The sequence below is a fragment of the Malaclemys terrapin genome, chromosome 22 (assembly GCF_027887155.1).
Source record: "Malaclemys terrapin pileata isolate rMalTer1 chromosome 22, rMalTer1.hap1, whole genome shotgun sequence".
Taxonomy (NCBI): domain Eukaryota; kingdom Metazoa; phylum Chordata; order Testudines; family Emydidae; genus Malaclemys; species Malaclemys terrapin.
The window spans coordinates 4,112,091-4,137,174 of record NC_071526.1 but is presented as its reverse complement, the minus strand read 5'-3'; the positions used below and the strand labels follow the sequence as shown (position 1 = coordinate 4,137,174).

At 45.5% G+C, this 25,084-nt stretch overlaps 1 protein-coding gene across 3 annotated transcripts in view; it reads left to right on the top strand.

Moving 5' to 3' along the window:
- HIVEP3 (HIVEP zinc finger 3) overlaps positions 1-25,084 on the top strand; it is a 432,975-nt gene that overhangs the window by 327,779 nt on the left and 80,112 nt on the right. For all 3 annotated transcript variants that reach the window (XM_054011998.1, XM_054012000.1, XM_054011997.1), the window contains 2 exons: positions 229-5,876; positions 10,269-10,414. In XM_054011998.1, the coding sequence (XP_053867973.1) occupies positions 765-5,876; positions 10,269-10,414 (5,258 nt within the window). In that variant the 5' untranslated portion in view covers positions 229-764. The remainder of the gene's footprint in view (positions 1-228; positions 5,877-10,268; positions 10,415-25,084) is intronic.

Below are 25,084 nucleotides of genomic sequence, written 5' to 3'. Positions count from 1 at the left end.
ATGTATTGAAAAGAGAGTAGATCCCTGAGTTTTCACAGCAGTAATATTTAGGTTTGCATTTTCACTAAAAATGTTTAAAATGGTAAGAATTAGTTGAACTATTATGAATTTTCTTTTGTATAGAATGTTGTTATCCTCTATAAAAATATAACAGTATTTAATTGGTGAAATATGAATGCTGCAGTAATTTGTGTGTTTGTTTTTGTGTCTTGGTTGTTGTAATTACAGAAATGTGGAGAATACTTTTTCAAAGCCTTTGAACTCAAAAGTGGAAGAGCAGGAAGACACAGGGAACACACACCATTCAGTGTTATTTTCCTTGCAAAGGAAAACGATGATTATGAGATGAGCGCTAAAGTCTCAAGTTTTCAAAGGTTTGCATAACAAACAAGAGACACATTGTGGGTTGCTTCTTGACTTTGAAGGCTTGCCACTGTCAACTGAAATAAAATGGCAAGATTTAAAGCCTTAACCAAGTTCACAAGGAAAACATTTGGACTAAAAGTTTTGGAAAGTTTTCTCTCTTTGAAGTAGTTTGTCATGCGTTACCAATGTGAACTTTATTGACCCTGAAACATTTTTTTGAATCAAATAGCAACTAGTGATACTTTAGTAAAATCTTATATCAACAACCATCTCTTGGTAGCTCCAGCTTCATAGCAAATGCAGGCAAAGCAGGGAATCTACAGAGGAGACCTTTATTATTCATAAATGAAGCCTGCCAAAACCTGCCCAAAATAGCATTCAAAGACCCTTTTAAGGTCATGGATCCTGAACAAAGCCAGAAAAGCACAAAAAAGGCCGAGGAAAGTCCCAGAAAGAGGCTTACCAAAGGAGAGGCTTTCCAATCCAGTATTTCATCTGCCTCTGCGTATCAGGGCAGCTCTGCTTCTTCGCAAGCAACCCCTCTTCGTGATATCATACCACAGCAGCACTTTTCTGGCTCCTTGCCAATTCCAAGAGAGGAATCTCAGGAGAAAACTCGACATCAGAAGCAACCCAAGCATTCCTCTTTTGAGCACTCTCCCCACGTTTCACAGCTTCAGCAGCATCCACTATCACCAGCATTTATGTCTCCTGGAAAACCAGAGCAGATCCTTGAAGGGCCCACATGGCAGCTAGTCGATCCAGTAAGACCGGGTCCCTCTGGCTCTTTTTCATCACCTGGGCTTCATTCTCATCACAGCCAGCTCATACCTTCCCATTCACCAATCCTTCCTGGAGAGGACATGCCATCCGTTCAAAAAGTCTATATCCCTCGACCTTCCCAAGTTTCCTTAAAACAAACTGAGGAAGTGCACAAGAAGGAGAAGAAACCTCAGAAGCCAGGCAAATACATTTGTCAGTACTGCAGTAGGCCTTGTGCAAAGCCAAGTGTACTCCAGAAACATATCAGATCACACACAGGTGAGCGGCCATACCCTTGCATTCCATGTGGCTTTTCTTTTAAGACTAAAAGCAATTTGTATAAACACAGGAAGTCTCATGCTCATAGAATAAAAGCGGGGCTGGCCTCAGGAATTGGAGCAGAGATGTATCCTTCCAGTTTGGAAATGGAAAGGATCGGTGGGGAGGAATTTGAAGAACCTACTGAAGGAGAAAGCACAGATTCAGAAGAGGAGACAAGTGCAATGTCAGGTCATTCAGTAGAACTATCACCCAGGCGAAAGCACACCCTGTTATCTAGTAGTTTGCATAGTCTAGGAAGCCAAGGTTCCAGCCACGACCGGTGTTCATTATCCCATTCCAGTATGTCTCAGTCTCTTGAGGACAACACGCAGTTTGTGGAGCCATCATCTGATCATGCTTTGAGCCACAAATCAGAAGATACACATACTATAAAACAGAAGCTTGCACTCCGATTAAGTGAAAGGAAGAAAGTGATAGATGAGCAGGCATTCCTTAGCCCTGGCAGTAAAGGAAGTACAGAGTCAGGCTACTTCTCGCGATCAGAAAGTGCAGAACAACAGATCAGCCCGCCAAATACAAATGCAAAATCTTACGCAGAAATTATTTTTGGGAAATGTGGGAGAATTGGGCAAAGGACAGCAATGTTAGCTGCAACCACAACCCAGGGGTTTCCGCACGTGTCCACTGAAGATAAACCTAGCATGGTACCATTGTCTGTGCCTAGAACACAGGTTATTGAACACATCACTAAGCTAATTACAATTAATGAAGCTGTTGTAGATACCAGTGAAATAGATAGCGTGAAGCCTAGAAGAAGTTCGTTATCTAGACGTAGCAGCATTGAATCTCCAAAGTCTGGTGTATATAGAGAACCATTTCAGTTTGACAGCAAGTCTGGTTCCAGTAGCCAGTTGAATGCATCAAAATCATTGACATCCCACGGTGAAAAAATTAAGCCTGAACAATCATTGTTATCACTTCAGCAATCCCACAGTGCCACAGAGACAGTGCCTCTCCTAAGAAGCCACTCAATGCCTTCTGCTGCCTGCACTATAAGCTCCCCTCAGACCTTTAGAGGTAGTTATTCATTTGACGACCACATCATGGAATCGGATGTCGTAAGCCGCAGTCAAGTGTTTTCTTCACATCCTCGAATGCTAAAACGACAACCAGCCATTGAGCTACCTTTGGGAATGGAATATGGTTCAGAGGAGGTTAGCTCAGTAAGCAAAGAAACCGTTTCCAAACCTGCCGAAGAACAAGAAATCAAGGAAAGTGATCTGACCAGAAAGTCAAGGAAGGGTCCAAAAGTTAAAGGGTTCATTTACGAGTGTAATATCTGTGGTGCTCGATACAAGAAAAGGGATAATTATGAAGCGCATAAGAAATATTACTGTTCAGAACTTCAGATCTCGAAGCCTCGTTCTTCCAGTTCCCATACCTCTGCAGACACTGAGAAAAGTCTTGTGGATCCTGATACATGGCCGCAGATGATGCATTACAAGCTGGGGACTGGTTTAGAGCTTACTCCACTCAGAAAAAGACGAAAAGAGAAGAGCCTTGGTGATGACGAGGACCCTCCAGCTTTTGAGTTGCCTGAAACTCCCTCATCCAGCATGAGGCCAGTAAGTCAGTTTACTAACCCAGCATCATCGGATGTTGCTTTGAACTTACCCCGTGAGTCCATTAAATCACCAGCCGATACAGGTAAAGCCGTGCCGCTCACCGAAGTCAGTGCTGGCTTTCACTCCAGAACTACAAAGCCAGCTTCTAATGCAGAAAGCAAAGAGAGAAGAAAAACTTCAAAAGAGATCTCTGTCATCCAGCATACAAGTTCCTTCGAGAAGTCTGACTCTATAGAACAGCTGAGCGGCTTGGAAGCAGAAGAAAAACCTCTACCACAGTATTCATCTCAGCCAGCAATGCAGCACAGGAGGCCATCTCATTCCCTGCAGCCAAAGCTGGTGCGCCAACCCAACATCCAGGTCCCCGAGATTCTTGTCACTGAAGAGCCCGATAGACCTGAAACCGAGCCTGAGCCACCTCCTAAAGAGCCGGAAAAAACTGAGGAATTTCAGTGGCCTCAGAGAAGCCAAACTCTCTCCCAGCTGCCCGCTGAGAAACTCCCACCCAAAAAGAAAAGGCTGCGGCTGGCAGAAATGGCTCAGTCTTCTGGAGAGTCCAGTTTTGAGTCTGTCTCCCTGACGCGAAGTCCAAGTCAGGAAAGTAGTATATCCCACGGCTCCAGCCATTCCATTTCATTTGATCGTGAAGAATACAGTAAATCCGAGGCCGTCAGCCAGCCCTCCGAATCCCATACTAAACCCCTTGGCATTGGCTCACATATGTTAATGGTACCGAGCCACCATCATCATTCCAGGGAAATGCGAAGATCTGCTTCTGAGCAGACCCCTAATGTGTCTCATCCTTCTCAGATGTCGGAGCCCCGTAGTAAATCATTTGACTATGGGAGCTTGTCGTCCTCTTCTGCTTCAACACCTGGCCCTTCACTTTCCTCGGCTCCACAGGAGAGGAGGAAGTGCTTTCTGGTTAGGCAAGCATCTCTCACCAGGCATCCAGAGCATGAGACAGACTCAGCCCCAAAAGGAAGGCAAGAGACAGAAGAACCATTGCCTTCTTCCAGTAAATCTCCTGCCACCAGTTTGCCCCATCAGCCAACATCTTCGTCGTCCTCATCCTCACATGGAGATAAGAGTCAGCCAAAAGATAGCCCTCAGCATGTGTACAGCCAGCCATACTCTGAGGCTCTGCAGGTGTTTCATCATCCAATGCCACAACTAGCCCCGCATGAAAAACAGCGTATGTCCCCACAAGCATCTCTCTTCCCTTTCCAGCACCTTCTGCCGCAGCCAGGACAGTCTGCAGAGCTCTTCTCCACTCATACGATGTCCGACATCCTCTCTGCTCAGTTTCCTATGCCACAGATTCCTCCCTCTATATTTCAGACACCACCACTTCCTCTCCAGCAGGCTCTTCTCCACCCAGGCCAGCTTCACATTGTCCCTCCGTTAATATCACATCCAGCAGAAGTACCATTCAGGCAGCACTCTTCATTCTTACCTGTCCATTACCCGGGCTCCTCACCACTCCCTTCTGCATTTTTTCTACCTCTACAGTCTCCGTTTGCTCTCCAGTTGCCGGGTGAGGTTGGTGGCCATTTACCGCAGATCAAATCCAGTGTCTCTCCACCAGCCGGGGCCTCCAGCCTTTCTCCATGCACAGAATACAGCTCCGACAGCAGGTTACATCCTTTGACCTGCACAGCCAGCCCTTCTGCCTCAGTCTCCACATCTCAGCTGATGGTTCCTACATGTCCGGATCCTATGGTATCACTTGTAGTCCCCGTTCGCATTCAGACTAACATGCCAACCTATGGGAGTGCAATGTATACTACTCTTTCTCAAATCCTAGTCACTCAGTCCCAGTGTAGTCCATCTTCTATTGTCCTTCCAAAGTTTGATGATCGCCAACCGAAGGGTGCCCTGGTGTGCAGCGCTGATGTTCATGGAATAGGCTTCGATTTGGCACAGATGATCACAGAGGATCAAAGAAGCATCTTCCAGACTCCGTATCTGAGAGTGCCATTGCCATTACCAGAAAGGAAGGGCTATATGCCACTCACCTCCCCATCAGAAAGTGTTCTGGGATTGGAAGGGGGCTCATCAACAGTTGGTGGAAGCAAGCGGATGCTCTCTCCAGCTGGTAGCCTGGAGCTGACGATGGAAACACAGCAGCAGAAAAGAGTGAAAGAGGAGGAAGTCTCTGAAGTGGAAGAAAAGTTGGAAGTGGTGAAGCCACCAAGTGCAATAGAGGAGGGGAAAAAGCAGGATAGATCTCACTTTCTGGCAGAGAGCCAAGGCCAGTTTGAAGTTGAAACTCCACCTAATTTGTCCTCTGAGCAATCCGAGCCAAAGGAAATCCCAAGTACTATGCCACCAGCCTTGCCATATTCAGGTGCTTTGAGCTTTGAGGCACTGGAGGAATACACACCACAAGCTGGCAAGCAGTTCCGAAGCAAGACACCTTTGCAGACAGTAAAGAAGGAAGACTCCAAAGAGCTGGCAGAACACCCCCTACCAAATCCTCCGAGCCCAGCACCTCATTCTGATGTCACACAAAGTGCAATGAAGTCTCGAGAAGGTACAGATCTGAAGAAGGTATTTCAGTTCCCCAGTCTCCACACAACTACTAATGTCAGTTGGTGCTATTTAAACTACATAAAGCCAAATCACGTCCAGCAAGTCGACCGAAGGTCCTCAGTGTATGCCAGCTGGTGCATTAGCTTGTATAATCCCAACCTCCCTGGTATATCCACTAAAGCAGCCCTCTCACTCCTGAGATCCAAGCAGAAGGTGTGCAAAGAAATCTATACCATGGCTACAGCTCCACGTCCAGAGACAGGCAGGCTTGTGCCGTCCAGCTCCAGGAAGCCAAAAATGACGGAGGTAAGAAAAGTGTTGTTTTTCTCCTATCTGTATGTGTTTGTGTGGGAGGGCAGAAATGCAGGGAAGGGAGGTGTTAATTTAGTAGGGGCTCCTTGTGCATCCCTTTCTCACGCTGGTGAGTGCTTACCCTCAGTGGGACAGCAGGAGTGCATAAGAACACAAAAAACACTATTGGCCAAAAGACATTGGCAAATCTGCTTTATGGCAGGTTATTATATAGTTCAGTGTCTACTTGTCTGGTAATCAGCAGAGCAGTACGTGATCGCCTCCTTACTTTGAATTACCAGTACTGAGCACAAAAGATGACACTTACATTTGCCTTGATATTTCCATTTAAAAAAATTATAAAAGTTCTCATAATTTTTGTTTTGTTTTGTGCAATGTTAATAAAAAATAAACTAGTAGGGATGTTTTAAGTAATGGGATTCCATCTGTAAGTCTACCTACCTATCCCAGAGTCATCACCATGGTATCTGAATAGTCAAAAGTACTCAGGGCCAGATTACAAACATATTTAGGAACCTAAAGATGCAGATAGGCAGGTCGTGGGATTTAGTAAAGCACCCGAACAGTTTGGGCACTTAACTCCCATTGAAAAATCAATGGGAGTTAAGCACTTAACTCACTTTGCAGCTTATATGCCACTAGGTGCCCAACTGCATCTTTAAGGGCCTAAATACTTTTGTAAAATTGACCCTAAACCCCAAAAAGGGTTAAAAGAAGTAAGACGAACCTGGTTTATATTCTTAACCAACCATGCCACAGTCATGCAAACTGCTTCACACAGGCAGAGCCCTCCGACTGCAGAGCTCCACTAAAGTCACTGGGATGCCATGTGGGCCTATGGGTCTGGGAGAAGCTATTGGGTACCACGCAGTGCTTTCCCCTTCATTTTGGTGGTGGGGAGGGGAGGGAGGATTCCAGAGCATAGCACATACTGTTTTCAGTTCATAGGGAACTATACAAATCCCTAATCCAGGTCATGATTATGCAGATTAGCAAACAGAGTTGCTCTGAAGATTTTGCAATTTGATACTCATTTCAACCCAATTTGTATTGCCGGATTGTTCATTTTATTTCTGAATCGCAAAATGAACCCTGAATTTATTGTCATGTCAGCTGCAATTGCTGCTTATAAATATGTCTTAAAATACACATAGTTACCATACACAAATACACATAGTTACCATATTTCTCTTCAACAGTTCCATCAATCTCCTGCAGAAACCCCCAAGACATGATTTCAAGGAGCTAGGAGACACATACTATGTGTGTTATAATAACAATACTTTACCCTTATGCTGCATCCTTCATCCCAAAAGTCTCAAAGTGTATTACCAACTATGAGCCTCATTCTGAGAAATGCTGAGCCACCCGCCCGCCAATTGACTTTGTCATGGCCTGTGGGTGCTCACACGTACACTGAGTAGTGCTTTTAGGCTGTGCTGGGGAAGATGACCTAAACATCAGGTTTAAAATATCTGGTTTCCCTGTAATCATAGGTTAGCATCTAGACAGGGATGACACAACTCTCAATCCTCAAGACAGAGATATTTCATTACATACAGTTTCCCCCAAATGGATTAAAGATCTTTTTGCCAAAACCTTAAAAAGAAAGCCCCAGTGGATATTAAAGTGGTCATGATGCATTTTGCAAGAGTAGGGGATTTGTCCTGGTGTATCTACAACATTCACCTCCCCACACTGTTGTGCTCTCTCTTATATATCTGTCTCCTACTCCAAAGCCACTACCATTTACTGGTGGTATATGTATATATTTGTAAAATGTTTCATGACGAAAGGTGCTGTGTATGTGTAAAATATAGTTTTAAGTTTACTGTATTCAGCTACGACACACTAAATTGGGATGGCTTCTTTATTGATGTGTCTTCTAAGAAAATGGTTTTCCTTAGTTTATATTAGTAACTGCTGCTTAAATGGGATCGTATTAGCACAAATCATGTTTCATTCAACGGAGGAAAAAAGTGATTTTTAGTCAACTGTGAAGGAGGAGTGACATTCTAAAGCCTGCTCCTTTACATGTTACTGAGAAAGATTCCCAGGGACAGTTTCCTGGCTACCCAGGAAGCTGTGGTCAACAATAGCTGGGTTCCAATGGCCTCAGTCAAGGGGCTGAAAGTTCAGGCTTCAGTCCGCACCTTTTGTAATTATTTTCCTTAAAAATCCTCTTTCTATAACTGTACATTGTCAGTTAATACAATAGAAACGTTAATATAAGCCATAGTCTTTAATACAATAGGACATACCGGCAGTTACCAGTAAGCTGTAGTACATTGCATACAGTCTTCAGACTTGGCTTGATTTTTCAGTCTCAGGGAGATTTACCAAGCAGGTAAAGTTTGAAGCTCTGCAAATAGCTGCCTGACTAACTAAATTGCTTAGTGAACATGCACACTTGGTAAATGATGCAATTGTATAATAGTAAAATAGCAATTGTATCATTTATTTTACATCTGTCTAGGGCCTTCCATCTGGCCATTTATATCTGACCCTTTCAAAAACATTGAGATAGTAAGCCTAACCCTACATCTGTGATGGCATTTATTATTACTGTTCTTTTACAAATGGTGAAACTGGGGCATAGAAAAAGTTAAGGTGAAAAGTTGCAGAAAAGTTTCATTAACTTTGGATGTTCAAATCATGACATCTAAGGTTTGGTTTTCAAGGGTGCCGATCATCTGTGCTCCCACTGACTTCATTTTCTCAGCACCCTACAATCCCCGCAAAAAAATCCCCACAGCTGTGTGTCTCAGAGCCTGGGTTAACTGACTTGGGCTTGTGCTGCGGGTCTAAAAATAGTAATGTGGACATTTGGGCTTGGACTGGATCCTGGGCTCTGAGACCCTCGGCTTTCAGAACTCAGGCACCAGCCCAAGTCCGAACATCTACATTGCTATTTTTAGCCCCACAGCACAGACCTTATGAGCCTAAGTCTGTTGACACAGGTTCTGAGACTCACTGCTGTGGGGACTTTTTGGCTGTGTAGATGTACGCTGAGTGTCTCAAGCCAGATTCCCAAAATTAGTGGAAAATTTTGAAAACTTTGCCCTAAATGATTTGCCAAGTGTCATATCACTAATCTGTGGTAGATCTTCCTTCCTCTAGTAATCAGATTGTAGTTTGCAATAACATACAGTAGTGAAACTTCTCACAAGCCACTCCCAACCTTCCCCCAAGAAGTGAACTGTTGATCATCTGGGACACAGTTTAATGCTATGGATGATCCATTGAGCATCTAATGGCAATATCTACAAAATGAAATCACTCTGTACTGCTGTGTACACAGAGTAAATGTAATTCAGGTGAAAGCTAACTTGCCTTGCACTTTCAAACCTTTGTGGATGATGTGAAAGAAAATGTTTTGTTAACTCATAACTTTGTAATGTCACCAAATGTAATGTCATGCAGAGCTCCTTGCAGTAGCATAACGAGGTCCAGATGCAGAGTCTTGCTCTTCTTAGAATAGATTGAGTCACATAGCACAGAACATAATGATTTACAGTCACGCTAGATGGCATGTCACTGTGTGACTGTCTTTATGATTGGGTCTATGACAAAGCAAAGAGCCTCATGCTTAGCAGTGGGAGGAAGAGAAAACTTCACTTTTAGAACCTCTCGGGGGAGAGGGAGGAACAGTTTTTGTTGGCATTAGATTTGTGGCGGTGGGGGTGCTAAGCCCCGGCTAGCTTTGTTCTTCCTGAAAGGAAGTCGCCCAAGAGCTTTCAGTAACCATCGGTTCATACAAAGTTTAGAGAGCGAAAATCTAGATTTCTGAAGATACCAAAGCTGAGGTCAAACTCCTACATTTTAAAACTATTTCCTTTCTAGGAATTCATACACTGTCTGAATCTATGAGAGAAAGTGTATGGATATATAGGAGATCATCTCTAACCGCTGGAGCAATGCACTAGGAACCTGGTCTCCTGGTTTCTATTCCCGACTGCCACTGACTCACTGAGTGACCCTGGACAAGACACTTCACTTGTCTATGCCTCAGTTTTCTGATTTGTAAAATGAAGATAACTGAATAGACCCACCTTACAAGAGGGATGTAATTCTTAAATATTTGTTAATGATTATAGTTTTTATAATAATATATGTAAATTGTTATTAATTTACATGATGCTTTAACACATTCCCCACCCTTAAAAGTTCAGTCTAAATAAGACATATCAAACAGAGGACAAGATCCAGAATTAGAGATCATGTTTGAAAATGTAAGTCCTACTTACTAGGTACAGTCACCATAGTCAGCACCACATGTGGTAGGTTGCCTTCTCTATCTGAGGGAACCCAGTATATATGGTCTGTGTGTTTGTTAGAGCCATTTGAAATGTAATAAATGATTGTTTTGCTCTTTTGGGGAGGTAGGTTCATTTGCCTTCACTCCTTTCCAATGAAGGTCGAAAAGATTTAACTAGAGCTGAAAAGGAAGAGGATAAAAGAGGCAAATCAGAAGAAGAGGCTCCCATGTCCAAAAGAGGGGAGCCAGCCAGGATCAAGATCTTTGAAGGAGGGTAAGTATCTCATTTTGTTTTCAGACTTTTATTACAGCCTGTTGCATAAGAGCTATCAGTAAAAACAAAGTCAAGTCAGTAAAGGTGTCTGGTGGATATCAGCAGGGGATGGCCAGGTATAGATCGACATGAGCAGTTCCCTTTTACTTTTCTACAGCCACCTTAAACTAAACACCCTTGAGATTTATATATAATTCAGGCTGGATTCCGTTTCTTTCCTGAGTTGGTCTTCAAGTTAGCAAGCACTTCATTAGCACCGCTCTGCAGGTGGTTCAGTTGAGACAGCTGAAGAGTGCAGATATTTCCTGCAGCTGTCTCTGTGGAGGAGATGATGGACTGCACCATATTTCCTAGCTCTTTTCAGAGTCTTCAGCTCAAAATAAAGTTCTCATTAGTTGGTTTACCTGTATGATGAAGGAATTGGAATGATCTTTTCTGACCCTGGGGTTTTTTTGCTGGGGAGTTGAAAGGATAGACTGCATAGGCTTGGCAAACTGGTCAATTGACCCATCAAATAATGTCAGTTGACTACTTATTTATTATTTGGCCATCATGAAATGTTGTCAAATATTCCAAGAATGTCCTGATATAAGCAGCAGCCTACCTTCTGTATGGTGTCATTCTTTAATTTTTTTTAGAACTTCATTGTTTTGCATTTTTCTGAGTTAAAGTACCTTAGTTAAGTAACTTACTTTTTGTAATTACGCATAAGTATCTAATGCTAAGTCTACTGGCAACCATAATGTCTTGCTCTTTTTTGTTACTTTTGTTACTGTACTAATAATACTGTACTAATTAATGCTTTAAAATATTTGACAATTTTTCACATTATTTCACAATATTTGACTGGCCAATTGACCAATTGTTTTTACACAGGTCAAATGCCCAACAGTAGGATTGCTTTATATATTGCTTGTTTGGGCTCCCTCCCAATTCTCTGATTTAGCTACCAAAGTAGTTCCAACCAAAACCTCTAAATTTGCTCTATAATCTGTTCTTACTTCATGGTAATTCATCACACTCTCTTGCACTCGCTTAATATTTCTGATTATCTTTTGAAAAATAAAAATCAGTTAACAAGTAATACATCAGTGGGATACAATTAAGAATCCTACATCCTACATATTTCAAAGGGGGCAAAAAAAACTTCAGAAGCTTGTAGCAGGATAGGTCGGTCCTGCTGGGAGATGGTGAGTCCTCTTGGTTTTGTCTGGTTGGAAAAGACTTTGTTGTGTCAGGGGTGTGGTTTTCTCTTTTCTATTACCTGTGTAAATTTGCTTTTCTTTTCAAATGTTGAATTAGCATACAATCAAAATATGTAAACCAAAAGAGGGCTTAATGAAAGTCTGCCATTAAGTTCAGTCCAAGCAATCCCTCTATTGCTTAGATGTATGCCCTCAAATTTACAAGTCAACTCCACTTGCATAGATGTAGGCAATGGCATTGAGAGTTAGATCTATGCAGAGAAGTATAGAAGAGCAAACAAATAATAACATCTCATCTTGAACTCTGTGGCTAGCAACTCAGTATTTATTAGCTAGCACCCTTCAGAATAAGTGAGTTCCCAGGATTTAGGAGGCAGGCTTGGGAATGGGAGCAAAGCCACACTTGGAAGATACTGTGCAAATACTCTTGTTTAGGCAGGTTGGTGTTACTTCTGTGTAGCAAATGAATTTCCCATGGACAAATGATCCTTGCATTTTATTGTCTTTAAACACATGAAGCACCTCCATTACCCTCATATTGGTTCCTCTTGGAACTAGGAATCTCAGAGGGAAACTCATATTCTGGGAGTTAGATACCTTGTCATCTGTGATCATGTAGGAGGACAATCTGATGTGGCTGAAATTCACCTTACTTTACACAAATCAGCACAGGAGTCTCTCTCCCAGAGTGGCCCATTTTAAGAGAATTCTGCTCTAAACAGTAGGGAAATGAACCGTAGGTGTCCCACTCAGGGCTTAACTGAAAAACCTATGTTCCCCAGTACTGAGCGAAATCCAGTCTCTTAACTACATTTTATTAAACTTTACACCCTTTAACTCTTTTTAACATGCTCTGTGTAACATAACATCAATGAATGTATTACTCATCCTGAAATAACCTTACATTTTATTTCAAAACAGCAGTAGAATTGACCAAAAAAAGCCATACTTCTGTGTATAGAAGAGAAGATGACAGCTGCCTACTGCCACGCATAATCACTGATGCAGCACATCAGAAATGGGTGCTAAAATATTACCTCCAAATTATAGAGTAAAGGCTCCACTCAGAGCTCCGATTGTCAGCACAGGGAAGGTGGTTCACCAGAGATACTCTGGGAACACTCAGTGGTCAATGTCTTATCATATCAATGCAGCTATTGTTAAGGAACGATTTAGCCCCTAACACACGTTACATTCTTGCTTGGCAAAGTGACTCTTCTCAGGACACTTTCTACCAGTGAGGTGACCAGCCTTCAGAGGGTTCCACAGGGACTGCAGAACTTTATAAGTGGTTTCATACTCAGCCTGCTGAGAATATTTTTCAGAATTTGGTTACCCACTCCCCCAAAGAAGTTATCTAATTGTTTTTTTCATAGGGACAATACCCTCTTTCCCTTATTTTCCCCTTCGTCTCTTTAACTTACCCTGGTCCTGTAGTATTGGCCAGACCCATCCTACCAACCAACTATGGTTGGTCGCAGATCTTTTGGGAGCCTTTTAATGCTTCTTGGGGGTCAGCCAGAGAGAGTCACTGCAAAGCAATTCAAGATGCTACTCCCGATAACTCAGCTTGCTGCATCTCTCTCACTCCAGCTCCTTCTTTCTCTCTCTCCGGCTCTTTCTTCAGACTCCTCTTTCATTCCCACTGCTGCTATCAGCACTCACCTCCCTCTGTACTGCTATTACTCTTTGGCTTTACCATTCAACTTCTCCCACAAGTACCTCATTTACAATGCTGCCGATACCAGCTGCTGTCTGGCCTGCTAACAGGGGAATAAGAGATATACCTCAAGATTCCCATTGCACCCATTAGCCAATCTTAAAGGACAAGAGTGATGACCCTTACAGTGAATCTGTGAGAGTCTCCAGACGTGCCCATGTTTGACTGTCAGACCTGCCCCACTGTCACTCATTTTAAAACATGTAGTGTTGTAGCCATACTTTAAAATGTCTCTCTGGCAGTTCTGAGAGGCTGATGTCTGGTTTTGTTGTGTTTTACCCTCAGGGGACTTTTTAAACAGAGATGGTCCTGATCTGGAGCTTCAGATCCAAATGCTCTTGAACTACCGAGAAGTTCTGGTTCAGAACCCAATGTTTGTTGATGTTGAACATTGCCCTGAAGGTTTCATCCATGACTGTATTCAAAATCCAGAGTTAAGAGACAGAAATGTTCCCATCTGGATCACAGCAGCATGGTGGTAACCAAAAAGTGCCTGTGTGAAATGTTTTGGGTCTCAGGCCCATCCCCTAATAAGTAGCTCTTCATATCACCACAAGGCTATTAATTGGACCCCTGTTGGCTGTCTCAGCAGACAAGATAAGAACTAAGTGAACCACAGAGTCTGGGCCATGGCTGTGATTTTTAAATGAACCTAAGGGAGCAAAGCGCCCAACTCCCATTGAATTTTACTGGGATTTAGGCATCTAACTCCCTTAGGCTGCTTTGAAATTCCAGTCTGTTTTCACCATGTCAGGGTTCAGGTCTATTTGGGAGTCTGAGCGAAACTTGTCTGGTTCTGCCTGTACTTTACCTGGAGATGAACAAAGGACTTGTCCCCAGAGCTGTCAATCAGAACTTTCAAACCAGAACTAATTCCACTTCAGAGAACAAACCCCAAAACCGAAACCCATTTGGCCCGTAGTTTCAGCAGCTGGATTTCACTCTTAATGCTGAAAATTCTTAAGAATTTATATACAGCCAGGAATCTGCAATTGCACCAAACTTTCACCCAACACACACGAACCCATCCTATGAAGGGCCTTACTGTAAAACAACTGGTGTCATTCATTTTTGTTAGCTCAGAGACTGCCACTGTGTGTATTTAGCTCTCTTAATACAGTGTCTCTCGAGTGGTCATTGCATGAAAGGACCATGCCACAGCTGATACTTCTTCCAGAGATAATAAAAACACCCACATGGTGTTTGACTGAGGGACACTGAAGTGATTTTGAACAATGAAAATGATCTTTAAAGGTCAAGTGGACCAGTGCTAGTTTGGGAGCAGTGTCATGATTCCTCGGTGATTCTGTATCATCTTCATCAGTATACTTCAGTGTTTCAGGGGTGTCATCCCCATTTTGAAATCTTACATCATGAAAGTGTAGATTGATATTGACTAGGTTTGAAAGAGGGGAGTCTGTCATGGTAGAAGAAACCTGGCCTGTTTACTATGCATTAGTGTTTCCAAGATGAAATCTAATATTCTGGGGAGTAGTTACAGTCAATATATGTTCTATTGTTTCATGGCCAACCGCTCTGCACTTTCACAATACTGCATCAATTTGTTCATTGCACCGGGGAAGGTAATGCTAAGATCTAAGCAGGTTGTCACTGATAGTTTCACTTATGCTTCTACAAGACTATCACGTACAATTGGTACTTCATAAAAGGGGAAGGCAGGGGTGCATTCTCCAGAAAGCAGACACAAATGGCCTGGCTTGTCTGTTGTTGTTAATGGTAAAACTTCATTTTTCTTTGTAGGAGGAGATGCTTGTTACGATCGTGGGCTGAATTCTCCTCTCATTCACGCCTCTTTTAAAACAGTAAAACTCCATTGACTCCACTGTAGTTACTCCAGATTTACACCAGCATGTGTGTGTAACTCCACCAGTTTGACCAGTTTCTAGTCTTATTTACTCTGGTTTTACACCAGTGTCATTTCATTGACTTCAATTGAATTGCTTCTGATTTACACTGGTGTGAGTGAAAGAAAAATCGCCCTAATCACATTTCATTTTTGCACCTCTTTGGTTGTAAGGGCAATGTTGTCTGGTTTCATTTTGCATTAGAGACTTGTGGTTGATTTGGGGGGAGTCAGAGCAAGATTCAGGCCCTTACTAGGATCACTCTTCTTCTTGTTCTAATTCCTTCATCCAGCCTCCTTAGTAAAACTTCACAACTGATGGCTGTAGTGTCATCAACCCTAAAGTCCTTTGAATCAAGGTTATGATTTCAATGTAAAAACACTATCCCACCCAGCGCTGCCTTGAGCAGACTAAATGTCTAATTGAAAGAATTCAAAACCCATTGCCTTGTCTTTCTAGTACAGTACAAATAATCAGAGGACTAGATGAGATCTAGGGGTTGAGCTACAAGATACTCTGCCTTGTAGTGCTGTTTTCCAGACCCCATGCTGCAAGCTTGTAGATGGGATTGTAACTAAAGTGGTTCACACATCTGCCTAACCCAGCCTGCTTGATCTGAGAAAGTTTCCTTTCAGTCTAGGGGAAATGTAGAATCCTTGGGGCTGTTTCTTCAACATCACTACTAATTAATGTATACATTTTTAAAAAATCTTTTTTGGAACACATTAGCTGCCTCCAACTGCTTTTTCCCCTGTGATTTCTCACCTTGGTGGACAACCTAGAATCTGTGGTTGGCTTCTCCTTGATGATCTCATCCCCTTTCTATGACAGGCTGCGGAAGTTGCAGTTCCAGACACTGGCTGACACTCCTCATGGAAAATCCCTGGCACAACAATGCAAATGTTTCACTACCCCAGAGAAACTCTCTTCTTTAAACAAGCAAAGTTTCGCAACGTGCAACTCCAAACGGAACCCAATTCACTAGGTTTCCTTTGCTACGTAGGTGAGCTCAAGGAATTCGCCAGTTTTATTTTTAAAGTAATTTTTCCCAGAGACATTGGCTTGAGCACATAATGAGCCATGTCTCAGCTGAGGAGGACTTTGACATGGCTGACGTCAGCATAACACACAGAAATGCTATTGTGGCGGGGGGAATTCGTATCTGCATGGGAGAGAATGTGGCTAATTCTCATTCCTTCCTCTGCAAACCTGCTCAGTCTCTCATACGCACCACTTCTCAGCACAGCTTTGTGGTGAGGTATTGTGTCTCTCTGAAGCACTTCTAGTGTTAAATGTTAATGTGTTTGTCGTGCATACACTCTTTACAATTACAGCTGGAGGAATTCCTATTATAATATTTTGCTTTTCAAATATTAAAGGAAGTGGCTTCCCTAGCTGTCACCAATGTGGGGGCACTTCACCAGGGAAGGGAGCGGTCCCTGCGATCAGAGAGCTCAACAGAACACCACGTTAGTTTTTCAATTAGCCGTTGCACAGCCAAAATGATCAGTGCCGTTAATTTGGGGTGCCTCCAGTTGTTGAGTGCTGGACCCCTGACTTTCAGAGGTGCAGAGCTGCACAGCTCTGAAACTGTGGAAACACAGCACCTGTGAAAATCAGGCCCTAACTGTTTCAGGTTGGCACTTGAGACATAGCTGGTGCACGGATATTAATCCTGCTTCTTTTAAGGCAGTTTTTAAAAAAAAAAAGAAGTTTGCGCTGTGCTTGCCACTTAAAAAGAGAAAAGAAAAGAAAAAATGTGGTGGGGCAGGGCTTGACCCAAGTCTCTAAAATCTGGACATTTCTGTCTATTAAGCATTTACTTTAAAATGTGGGGAGTGGGAGCATTTTGATCTTTGGAGCTAGAAGGGGTGAGATTTTCAAAACGATGCAGGGGACATAGTTGCAAAATCCCTACTGGAATTCATAGGGGATATGCATCAAAATGCCCATGAAAACCCCAGCCATTATGTGGAAGTGTTTTTGTGGGGGGTTGGGTTTTGTTTTTATTACTAATTTCAAAAAATCGTATCAGTCCAAAATGTTGGAAACTCTGCAACAACCTTAGGACAGCCTCCATTTGTCTGTTGCAAGAATTCTCCCATACCCCCTTTTTAATCAATGAATTGAAGTTTGGATGTATTCTCAAGAATCATGGTGCCCAGATCCTCCCCTGTGAGTAATGATGGGATGGAGGGTGAAGAGCTGTATGCTACATTTGGTGGTAGGAGACAAAACATTATTGCTCAGACTCATTCAGAAATGATAAGGCCTCTTCTGAGCACCATACATTCACACTATGCTTTACCGAATATCAGCCAGGCATGTTCTCTGCTCAAAGAGCTTCCAGTCCAGACAAGACGAGACACAGGGCAACGGTTCTGGCGAGGGGAGAGTCTGACTTACTAATGCTGAGAAGAATGGAGGCAGGATTGTTTCAAGAGGCAGATTTGCAGGTGGGGAGAGAAGGCACTTGGTGGATGAATTCAGGAAGACTCTTCTAGGAATAGGAATCAGTCTGGTAGAAGGCAGGAAGTAAAGTGCGAGAGGAAAAGGAAGAGAAGAGATCTGGAGGAGAGGAGGGGTACAGAGAAATAAGAGAAGAGCTGTGACTTGTTTGGAAACCAGCTCTGCACATCTCCGTGTATGTCTGTTTGTTGTAAATAGCTGGCTGGATTTGTCAGATGAGAATTACTTTGTCTTGGAGAGCTAACGGTTTCCCTTTCCAGTAAGAGCGTGGGATAGCTCTCGCTGTAACACAGTCCCGCTTACCAAACCTGCCACTCAACAGATGGTGTCTGCATGCCACGAGCGCTTGTGTAAGAAGTAACCTCAGGTTATTAGCTTTTAAAATAGGTTGTTAATATCTGATGGCAATAACTTCATTGCATAAGTGTTTCCATACTCCAAAGTCCTATAATTTTCTGTCAGAGCTTGGAGCTGGAATGAAGTCTGCATTTTCCTTGCATTATTGACATTCCCAGTCATTCTCTAAGTGAATGCCGTTAAACAGCTGGGAATTTACACTGTTTTCAGTAGGCTTCTTAGCATCAAAGCAGGTGGATGCCCAAGTACACGTGTGCATGAGTACACACATACACAGGAGTGTCATTCATGACTTGAGTGCTGTGATGCCTGACACTTCCTCCATCTTCTCCTCCGGGCTATGAGAGTGAATAATGTCCTCGTGCTGATGGCTGACAGTGCCAAGAGAGGCTTTCCTTCAACACCCCCTGTGTTTTCACTGAGCAGTCCCTGCACAAGCATATTCTAGAGACAGTGCACTCTAGTGGATAGAACAGATAACTAAGTATTGGGAATCTTGGATTGTGCCCAAGATACACTGTGACCTTGGGAAGTCACTTTCCCCTCTGAACTTCGATTTCCTTGTCTGTAAACTGGGGGTGATAATGCTTACCTACGTTGTGAGGCTTCATTCTTCAATGTCTTTGAAAGGGCTTGATGTTCTTTGATGAGGACTGTTGCTGTTTTCTCCCTCTTTTCTGTTCTGAATATCCACTCACTTAACTTGTCAAATTGGATTCAGTCTGCTGTGTGTTCCTGTTTCCCCAGGAAATTAGACAAATGCAGAAGAATTTAGACTGGGTTATTGTCTGATTTTATTTTTTTTAATGCAGTAACAATGTCTCCGTTGTATGGCCAGTCTGCCTGCCTGCCACATCCTCTCTGGCAAAAACTTCAAAGTGCAGCTCACTGTTAATTTTCCACAAGCATCTATTGAGAAATATCATGTACCGTTTCCTGCCCAACCTGGCGAGAGAAGCTCACCTTCTCTGCAGTGATTTCTCTCCTCCTGAGCGGTGACTCGACACAGTCACTTCAGCAGTCTGTACTGGCTGCTTCTGGGAATTTCCTGGTGATCCACTGGTGGTGGGACAGGAGACTAAGCAGTAGTCTGTCTAATAAGGGCAGTCCATGGAGGGTTACACTCAGCTCCTCATGAGATTTTGCCCTTTAGAAGCCCCATAAAAGTGAGCTGGGGTATTTGCTTTGGGTTAAAATGAGGGGAAATAAAAGACTGAACAGGCCATGAGTATTGAGCCGGGGGGAGCCCCCAGGTCATTGTTCAGGCACTATGGATGGATGGAGCCAGTAAGCTTGCATTGCTAACAGCTCTGCTGTTCCCGATCAGGGGATAAATAGAGGGCTTGGGCTCTGGGGCTGTCAGTCACTTGTCTCCAGTGCTAAGTTAATTAAATTAATTAAAACAGTCCAAATAAAATGTGTGCATATGTTGTTCCAGTTACTCAGTGTGTGTTTATGATAACACCCCCTATGTACTAGTGCAGTCCACGTGGATAAGAAGGAGCAGTCCCTGCTCCATGTGCTCCCAGCTGAAGGACAGAGAGATCGCCAGGGAGACAGAGATGAGGGAGAGTAGGACAACAGCATACTTCTTTCCTTTCTTCTCATGTAATATACAGGTCAGCTCAGTTCACTATAAGCAGCATGGCAGAGAGGGTCTTCAAAGGAGGCCCCAAGATGGACAACAGAGAGGCCTTGCACAAAGGTCACACCAGGCCTATGGAGTCAGAAAGTGGGCATGCAAGTGTTTGTGTGAGGAGATGCCAACCGGGCAGTGGAGTGGGGGCTGAGAGATACACCCTCGAGCTGAGGGATCCACCCTATCCATTCTTTATCCCGTCACTCAGCTCCAGTGACTGCTCAAAACACAATCTGATCCAGAACAAAAGATTTAATCTTCTGGATATGGGAAAGATAGAGAGTGTTCCCTCACATGAAAAGTTCTCCAGGTTCTACTCTGTGGTGACGACGCAGGAAAGGAAACAGAACGCCAGGTCTGTGGTAGCTAGAGAGCTTTACAAGCCTCTTGCAAAAAGCCTCTCAGGAAAACTTTTCCTGGGGTTTTTATTTCTCTCCTTACTTTGTTTACAACTCTTCTTAGTGGTTACATTCTTGCGCATAGAAGAGCCAGGCAGTATACATGCACATAAGATAACGAACCCATCTCTTGAGCGCGTGAACACCAGCTGCGAGGGTACAATCAAATCAGCCAAATAAGTTTCCCAAACACAAACGCTGGATTGAAGGTCACTCCTGCCTCGTAGCCATGGGAGCAGTTTGCCGCGCCTGTGGACTGGCGATTCGGGAGCTATGCATCTCTACATCTCCCCCTGTTTTATTTTATAAATGCGGTGTTTAAACAAAACACTCTCGCAGGGTAGCATACACAATGCCACTAGATTGGGTATACATTAAACAAAGCAGCAAAGTAAAACGTCAAACATCAAAACTAGGACCCCATACTATAAAAGGGTCTTTATCCACTCTAAGGGTGGCTATAACTAAATATAATCCTACTAAGGAAGAAAAACGTCTTGGCGGATGACTTAAGCATAGCATTTCAACATATCAATTTGCTATTGCATACAAAACTATTATCAGCAAGCTTAAAACAGCACATTTCTTTCACTGTCTCACACCCCAGATGTTGCTGGGTGGTTTACAGACAGGAACAAGGCAGGTACTTAACAGACCTTGCATTTCCGGGGCAACGGCCAGGCAGAAATCAGATTGATTTAATACTTCTGCCAGGTGGACCCAGGTGTTAAACTGCAGCCGCTGCTCCATCTGGGGTTCGCCTTGGCAGCTAGGGGCCAACAGGAAACTCCCCAATACACACAAAATAAGGAGTGAATTAGCATTAAGGCAAGCTAACAATGTCACAAGGTAATTTTCTGCGGTAGGTTCTAGCTGCTGCTGCACTCGCAGCTGCTCGGCCTGCAATGAAAGGGCTTTAACCTGTCCCCAGGTTATGCGCTGCGGGGGCCCCCGCGGGGGGCGCTGGCGAGGACGCTCGGGATCCTGCAGATGTAGGTTGAACTGTGGAATGGGGTTCGATAGTCCCTGGTGCCAGGCCATCGCCGTGCCACGGGCGGACGTTACGCGCCGGGACCCACAACGGACCTGTAGGAAGAGAAACGGCAGCATGCCCTCGTCCCCACGTTATAAGGGGCACTGGGCCATGCCACTGAGGGTCTGGGGCCTTGCGATATTTAACAAAGGGGCGGGGCAAGGCCTGGTAGCTGCGAAAATGACATTCTGCTGCAGAGTAGTTGTCAGTCAAATTCAAATGATTCAGGGTAAAAAGCACTGCAGCCAGCCATTCCTGGCGGGGAGGAAGGCCTACGGGAATCCCCCCTTTCTGTTTTTGGCGGACCAGGGCTTGTTTGAGCGCACGATTGGCTCGTTCCACAATGGCCTGGCCTGTGGGGTTATACGGGATACCAAACGTGTGGACAATGTCCCACGTGGTACAGAAGGAGGCAAAGGCCGAGCTACAGTAGGCGGGGCCGTTGTCGGTCTTAAGATGGGATGGGTGACCCATGATTGCCATAGCGCGAATCATGTGATTAATAACATGACGAGAGGCCTCACCCTTCTGGGGGGTGACCCACACATAATGGGAAAAGGTATCTACACACACGTGAAGATACTGCCAGGGGGCAAAGGGAGGGAAATGTGTAACATCCATTTGCCAGAGCTGGTTGGCCGAGGTTCCACGAGGGTTAACCCCTACCTCCGGGCTATTGGAGAGAGAAGCGCAAAGGTCACACTGGCGAACAATGGCCTGCGCCTGATACAATGGGAGAGTGAACTGCTTGGCAAGGGCCTTGGCGGATTGATGAAAAAAGGCGTGGCTTTCGATTGGGGAGGAAAAAATTGAGGCCACCGATTTGACCGCCTGGTCGGCCACCGTGTTGCCTTCTGTTAATAGGCCCGGTAGTGTGGTGTGACTGCGAATGTGTGCCACAAACAGTGGGCTAGAGCGGGAGGAAAGGAGCTGTTGCAGGGTAAGAAAAAGGGCCAACAAATTGTCATCACAGGAGGGCGACACATAGGAACCTGGAAGAGACTTAAGAACATTAGTAACATAAAGACTGTCAGTAATCAAATTAAAAGGGTCATCCTGGAAGCATCGGCAGGCCAGGATGACAGCAGCCAACTCTGCGCGCTGTGGGGAGCGCTGAGGCAGGGTAAAGCGGACTTGCCAAGTGCCTTGCACCTGCCAGCTGACCGCACCTCGTGTTGGGCCGCCGTCCGTAAAAAGGGTAAGTGCATCCTTAATGGGGACGGTTGACAAGGACGGCCGGAGGTGAAGGCAACGTTGTTGTAGGAATGAAAGACGGGGGGGAATGTCAGGGGGAATGTGATATTTAACTTCCCCAACATAGTCAGCAAGAGACAATTGGAGGGTGGCACTGCAAGAGACAGTGCGTTCCCAGTCTTTAGCCGGGATGGGGACAATAATGGCAACGGGGTCCCAACCCAAGAGGGTACGGGACCGTTCTCGCACTTTAAAAATCAGCTCTGCGGCCTGTTGAGGGAGTGTCTGAATAGTATGCGGAGGGGAGTGGGTCAAATAAATCCATTCAATTAAACGAAGACGCGCTGCCGCCCCCTCCTGGGCGAGGACAGCTGTCGGTTGTGAGAGTGTGGGAAGCAAAATGGCAAAAAGGGGCTGTTCCCTTTCTCGGCGGTCGACCCACACCTGGGCCAGGGTCTGGTTAATGAGGGTGACCGCTTGGCGCTGTTCCTGGGAAACGGGAATGATATCTCCGGGGAGACGGCCCTGCCGAAGGCCAGAAAAAAGAGGGGACAGCATGGAGGTAGTCAGAGGGCAAAAAGGACGAATCCAATTAAGGGACCCCAATAACTGTTGAAGCTGTACAAACGTAAGAGGGTTGGGCAATACCAACTCGGGACAAACTGGACGGGCATATGACTGGAGCATGCGGTGACCAAGATACAAAAAGGGTGGCTGACGCTGGATCTTGTCCGGTGCCACAACCAGGCCACACGCCGCAAGCTGGTGGCGCAGTTCGTCCAGCCAGTCATCAGGGAGGACGGGGTGAGCCACCAGGATGTCATCCATGTAGTGGTAAATTAAGGCATCTGGGTGTGCTGCGCGGAAGGGCCGTAGGGCCTGCGCAACAAAATGCTGACACAAGGTGGGGCTATTCAACATGCCTTGAGGGAGCACATTCCACTGATAGCGTGGAGTGGGCTGGGAGTGATTCAAAACCGGAACAGTGAAGGCAAAGTGCACCCGGTCCTCAGGGTGCAAGGGGATGGTAAAAAAACAATCCTTTAAATCTATTACAAATAACCGGTAATCACAGGGAATAAGGTTGGGATTAGGGGTACCACACTGCAGGGGACCCATAGGCTGTATAATTTTGTTAATGGCGCGAAGGTCCTGCAGGAGGCGCCACTTGCCAGATTTCTTTTTAATCACAAACACGGGGGTATTAAAGGGGCTAGTGGACTCCTCCAAACGTCCTGCCTTCAGCTGGTCATTAACCAAGTGCTGGAGGGCCTCCAGCTTTTCTAAAGGAAGCGGCCACTGCGCAACCCATACGGGTTCGTCAGTGAGCCAACGGAGGGGGAGGGCCGTATGCCTAATCATTGATATGGATGGTGGCAGTGAACTGTGTCAATAAATCACGGCCCCACAGGTTGAGGTGGACGGGGAGAATGATAGGCCGGATACGGGCGCGGCGGATGCCTTGGGGCGCCCTAACCTCCAACCATCGGGCACTTCGTTGTGAGTCCTGTGCCCCGCCCACACCCCAAACTGCCGGAGCCTGCTCTGTGGGCCAATGGGCGGGCCACTGCGCAGCGGCAATGACGGTAATGTCTGCCCCAGAGTCGATAACACCCTCGAACGGCTGATCGTTGAGGCAGTAAATGCGTTTGGGTTGGGGTGCTCCAATGTCTTTAACAACTGCTGCCACTTGTGGGTGAATAGTGCGCTGGTCGGTGGACCCGAAGCCTCCGGTTCGGGGAACGTTTCTTCCCCCTGCCGGAAGGGAGTAGGGCACAAGTATGAGTTGCGCCCAGGCATCTCCCTGAAACAGCCGTTTCGGGAGATGACTCCACAGTTGAACATGGATAATTCCACCATAGTCCGAATCCACCACCCCAGGCACCACAAACAGGCCCTGCTTGCTGGCGGACGAGCGGGGTAGGACAAGGCCCACCATGCCCTCCGGCAGCGGGCCCTGAATCTGGGACGGCATGAGGAGGACCTCCCCGGGGAGAGTGATATCCATATTTTCCTGATTAACAAGGTCAATCCCCGCACTGCCCCTTGTGGCGGCGGGGGCGTCGTGCACGGAGAGGGGCGCGGCCTTGGGTCTCGGGCTGGTCGCAGGCCCGCCTACTAGTTTCCCGGGGGGTTGTCTCGGTTAGCAGCCAAGACCCGGCTGTCACCCCCGGCCAAGCGACACTGCGCAGCCCAATGGTAGCCCTTTTTGCATTTCGGACACAGCGTGCGGGGCCTCTGGTCTGTCCGGGGCTTGGGTTTGTTTTTACACATGCCCCCCGCAGGGGCCCGACACTCCCGCCAAAAATGTCCGGGCTTCTGGCAGTTAAAGCAGTTCCCCTGAGGCTTCTGCCCCTTGTGCAGGGCAGCTGCCAGCAGGGCCATCTGATGGGTCTGAGTGCCTACGTCAGCACACGCCTGCAGCAATTCTGCCAGGGTATACCCGGGGCGCCCGACCACTGCCTGCATGGCACGGCGGCAGTCTGCATTGGCATTTTCGTAAGCCAATTTTATCATTAGTTCAGTCTGGGCTTGCGGGTTATCAATCTGCCTCTGGACTGCCTCTTGGAGGCGGTCAATAAACTGGTGGAATGGTTCGGTGGCACCCTGCCGAGTAACCGCAAAGGACTTAGAGGACTCGCCTGCAGCGGGGACCCTGCGGAACGCGCGACGGACACACTGGCCAATGATGGGAAAAGCTACCCGGGGCGTGCCCGCCGCCTGCTCGGGGATGCTCGAAAACTGCCCTGTGCCATATAACTGCTCAGCAAGATAAGCCCCCCCACCTTG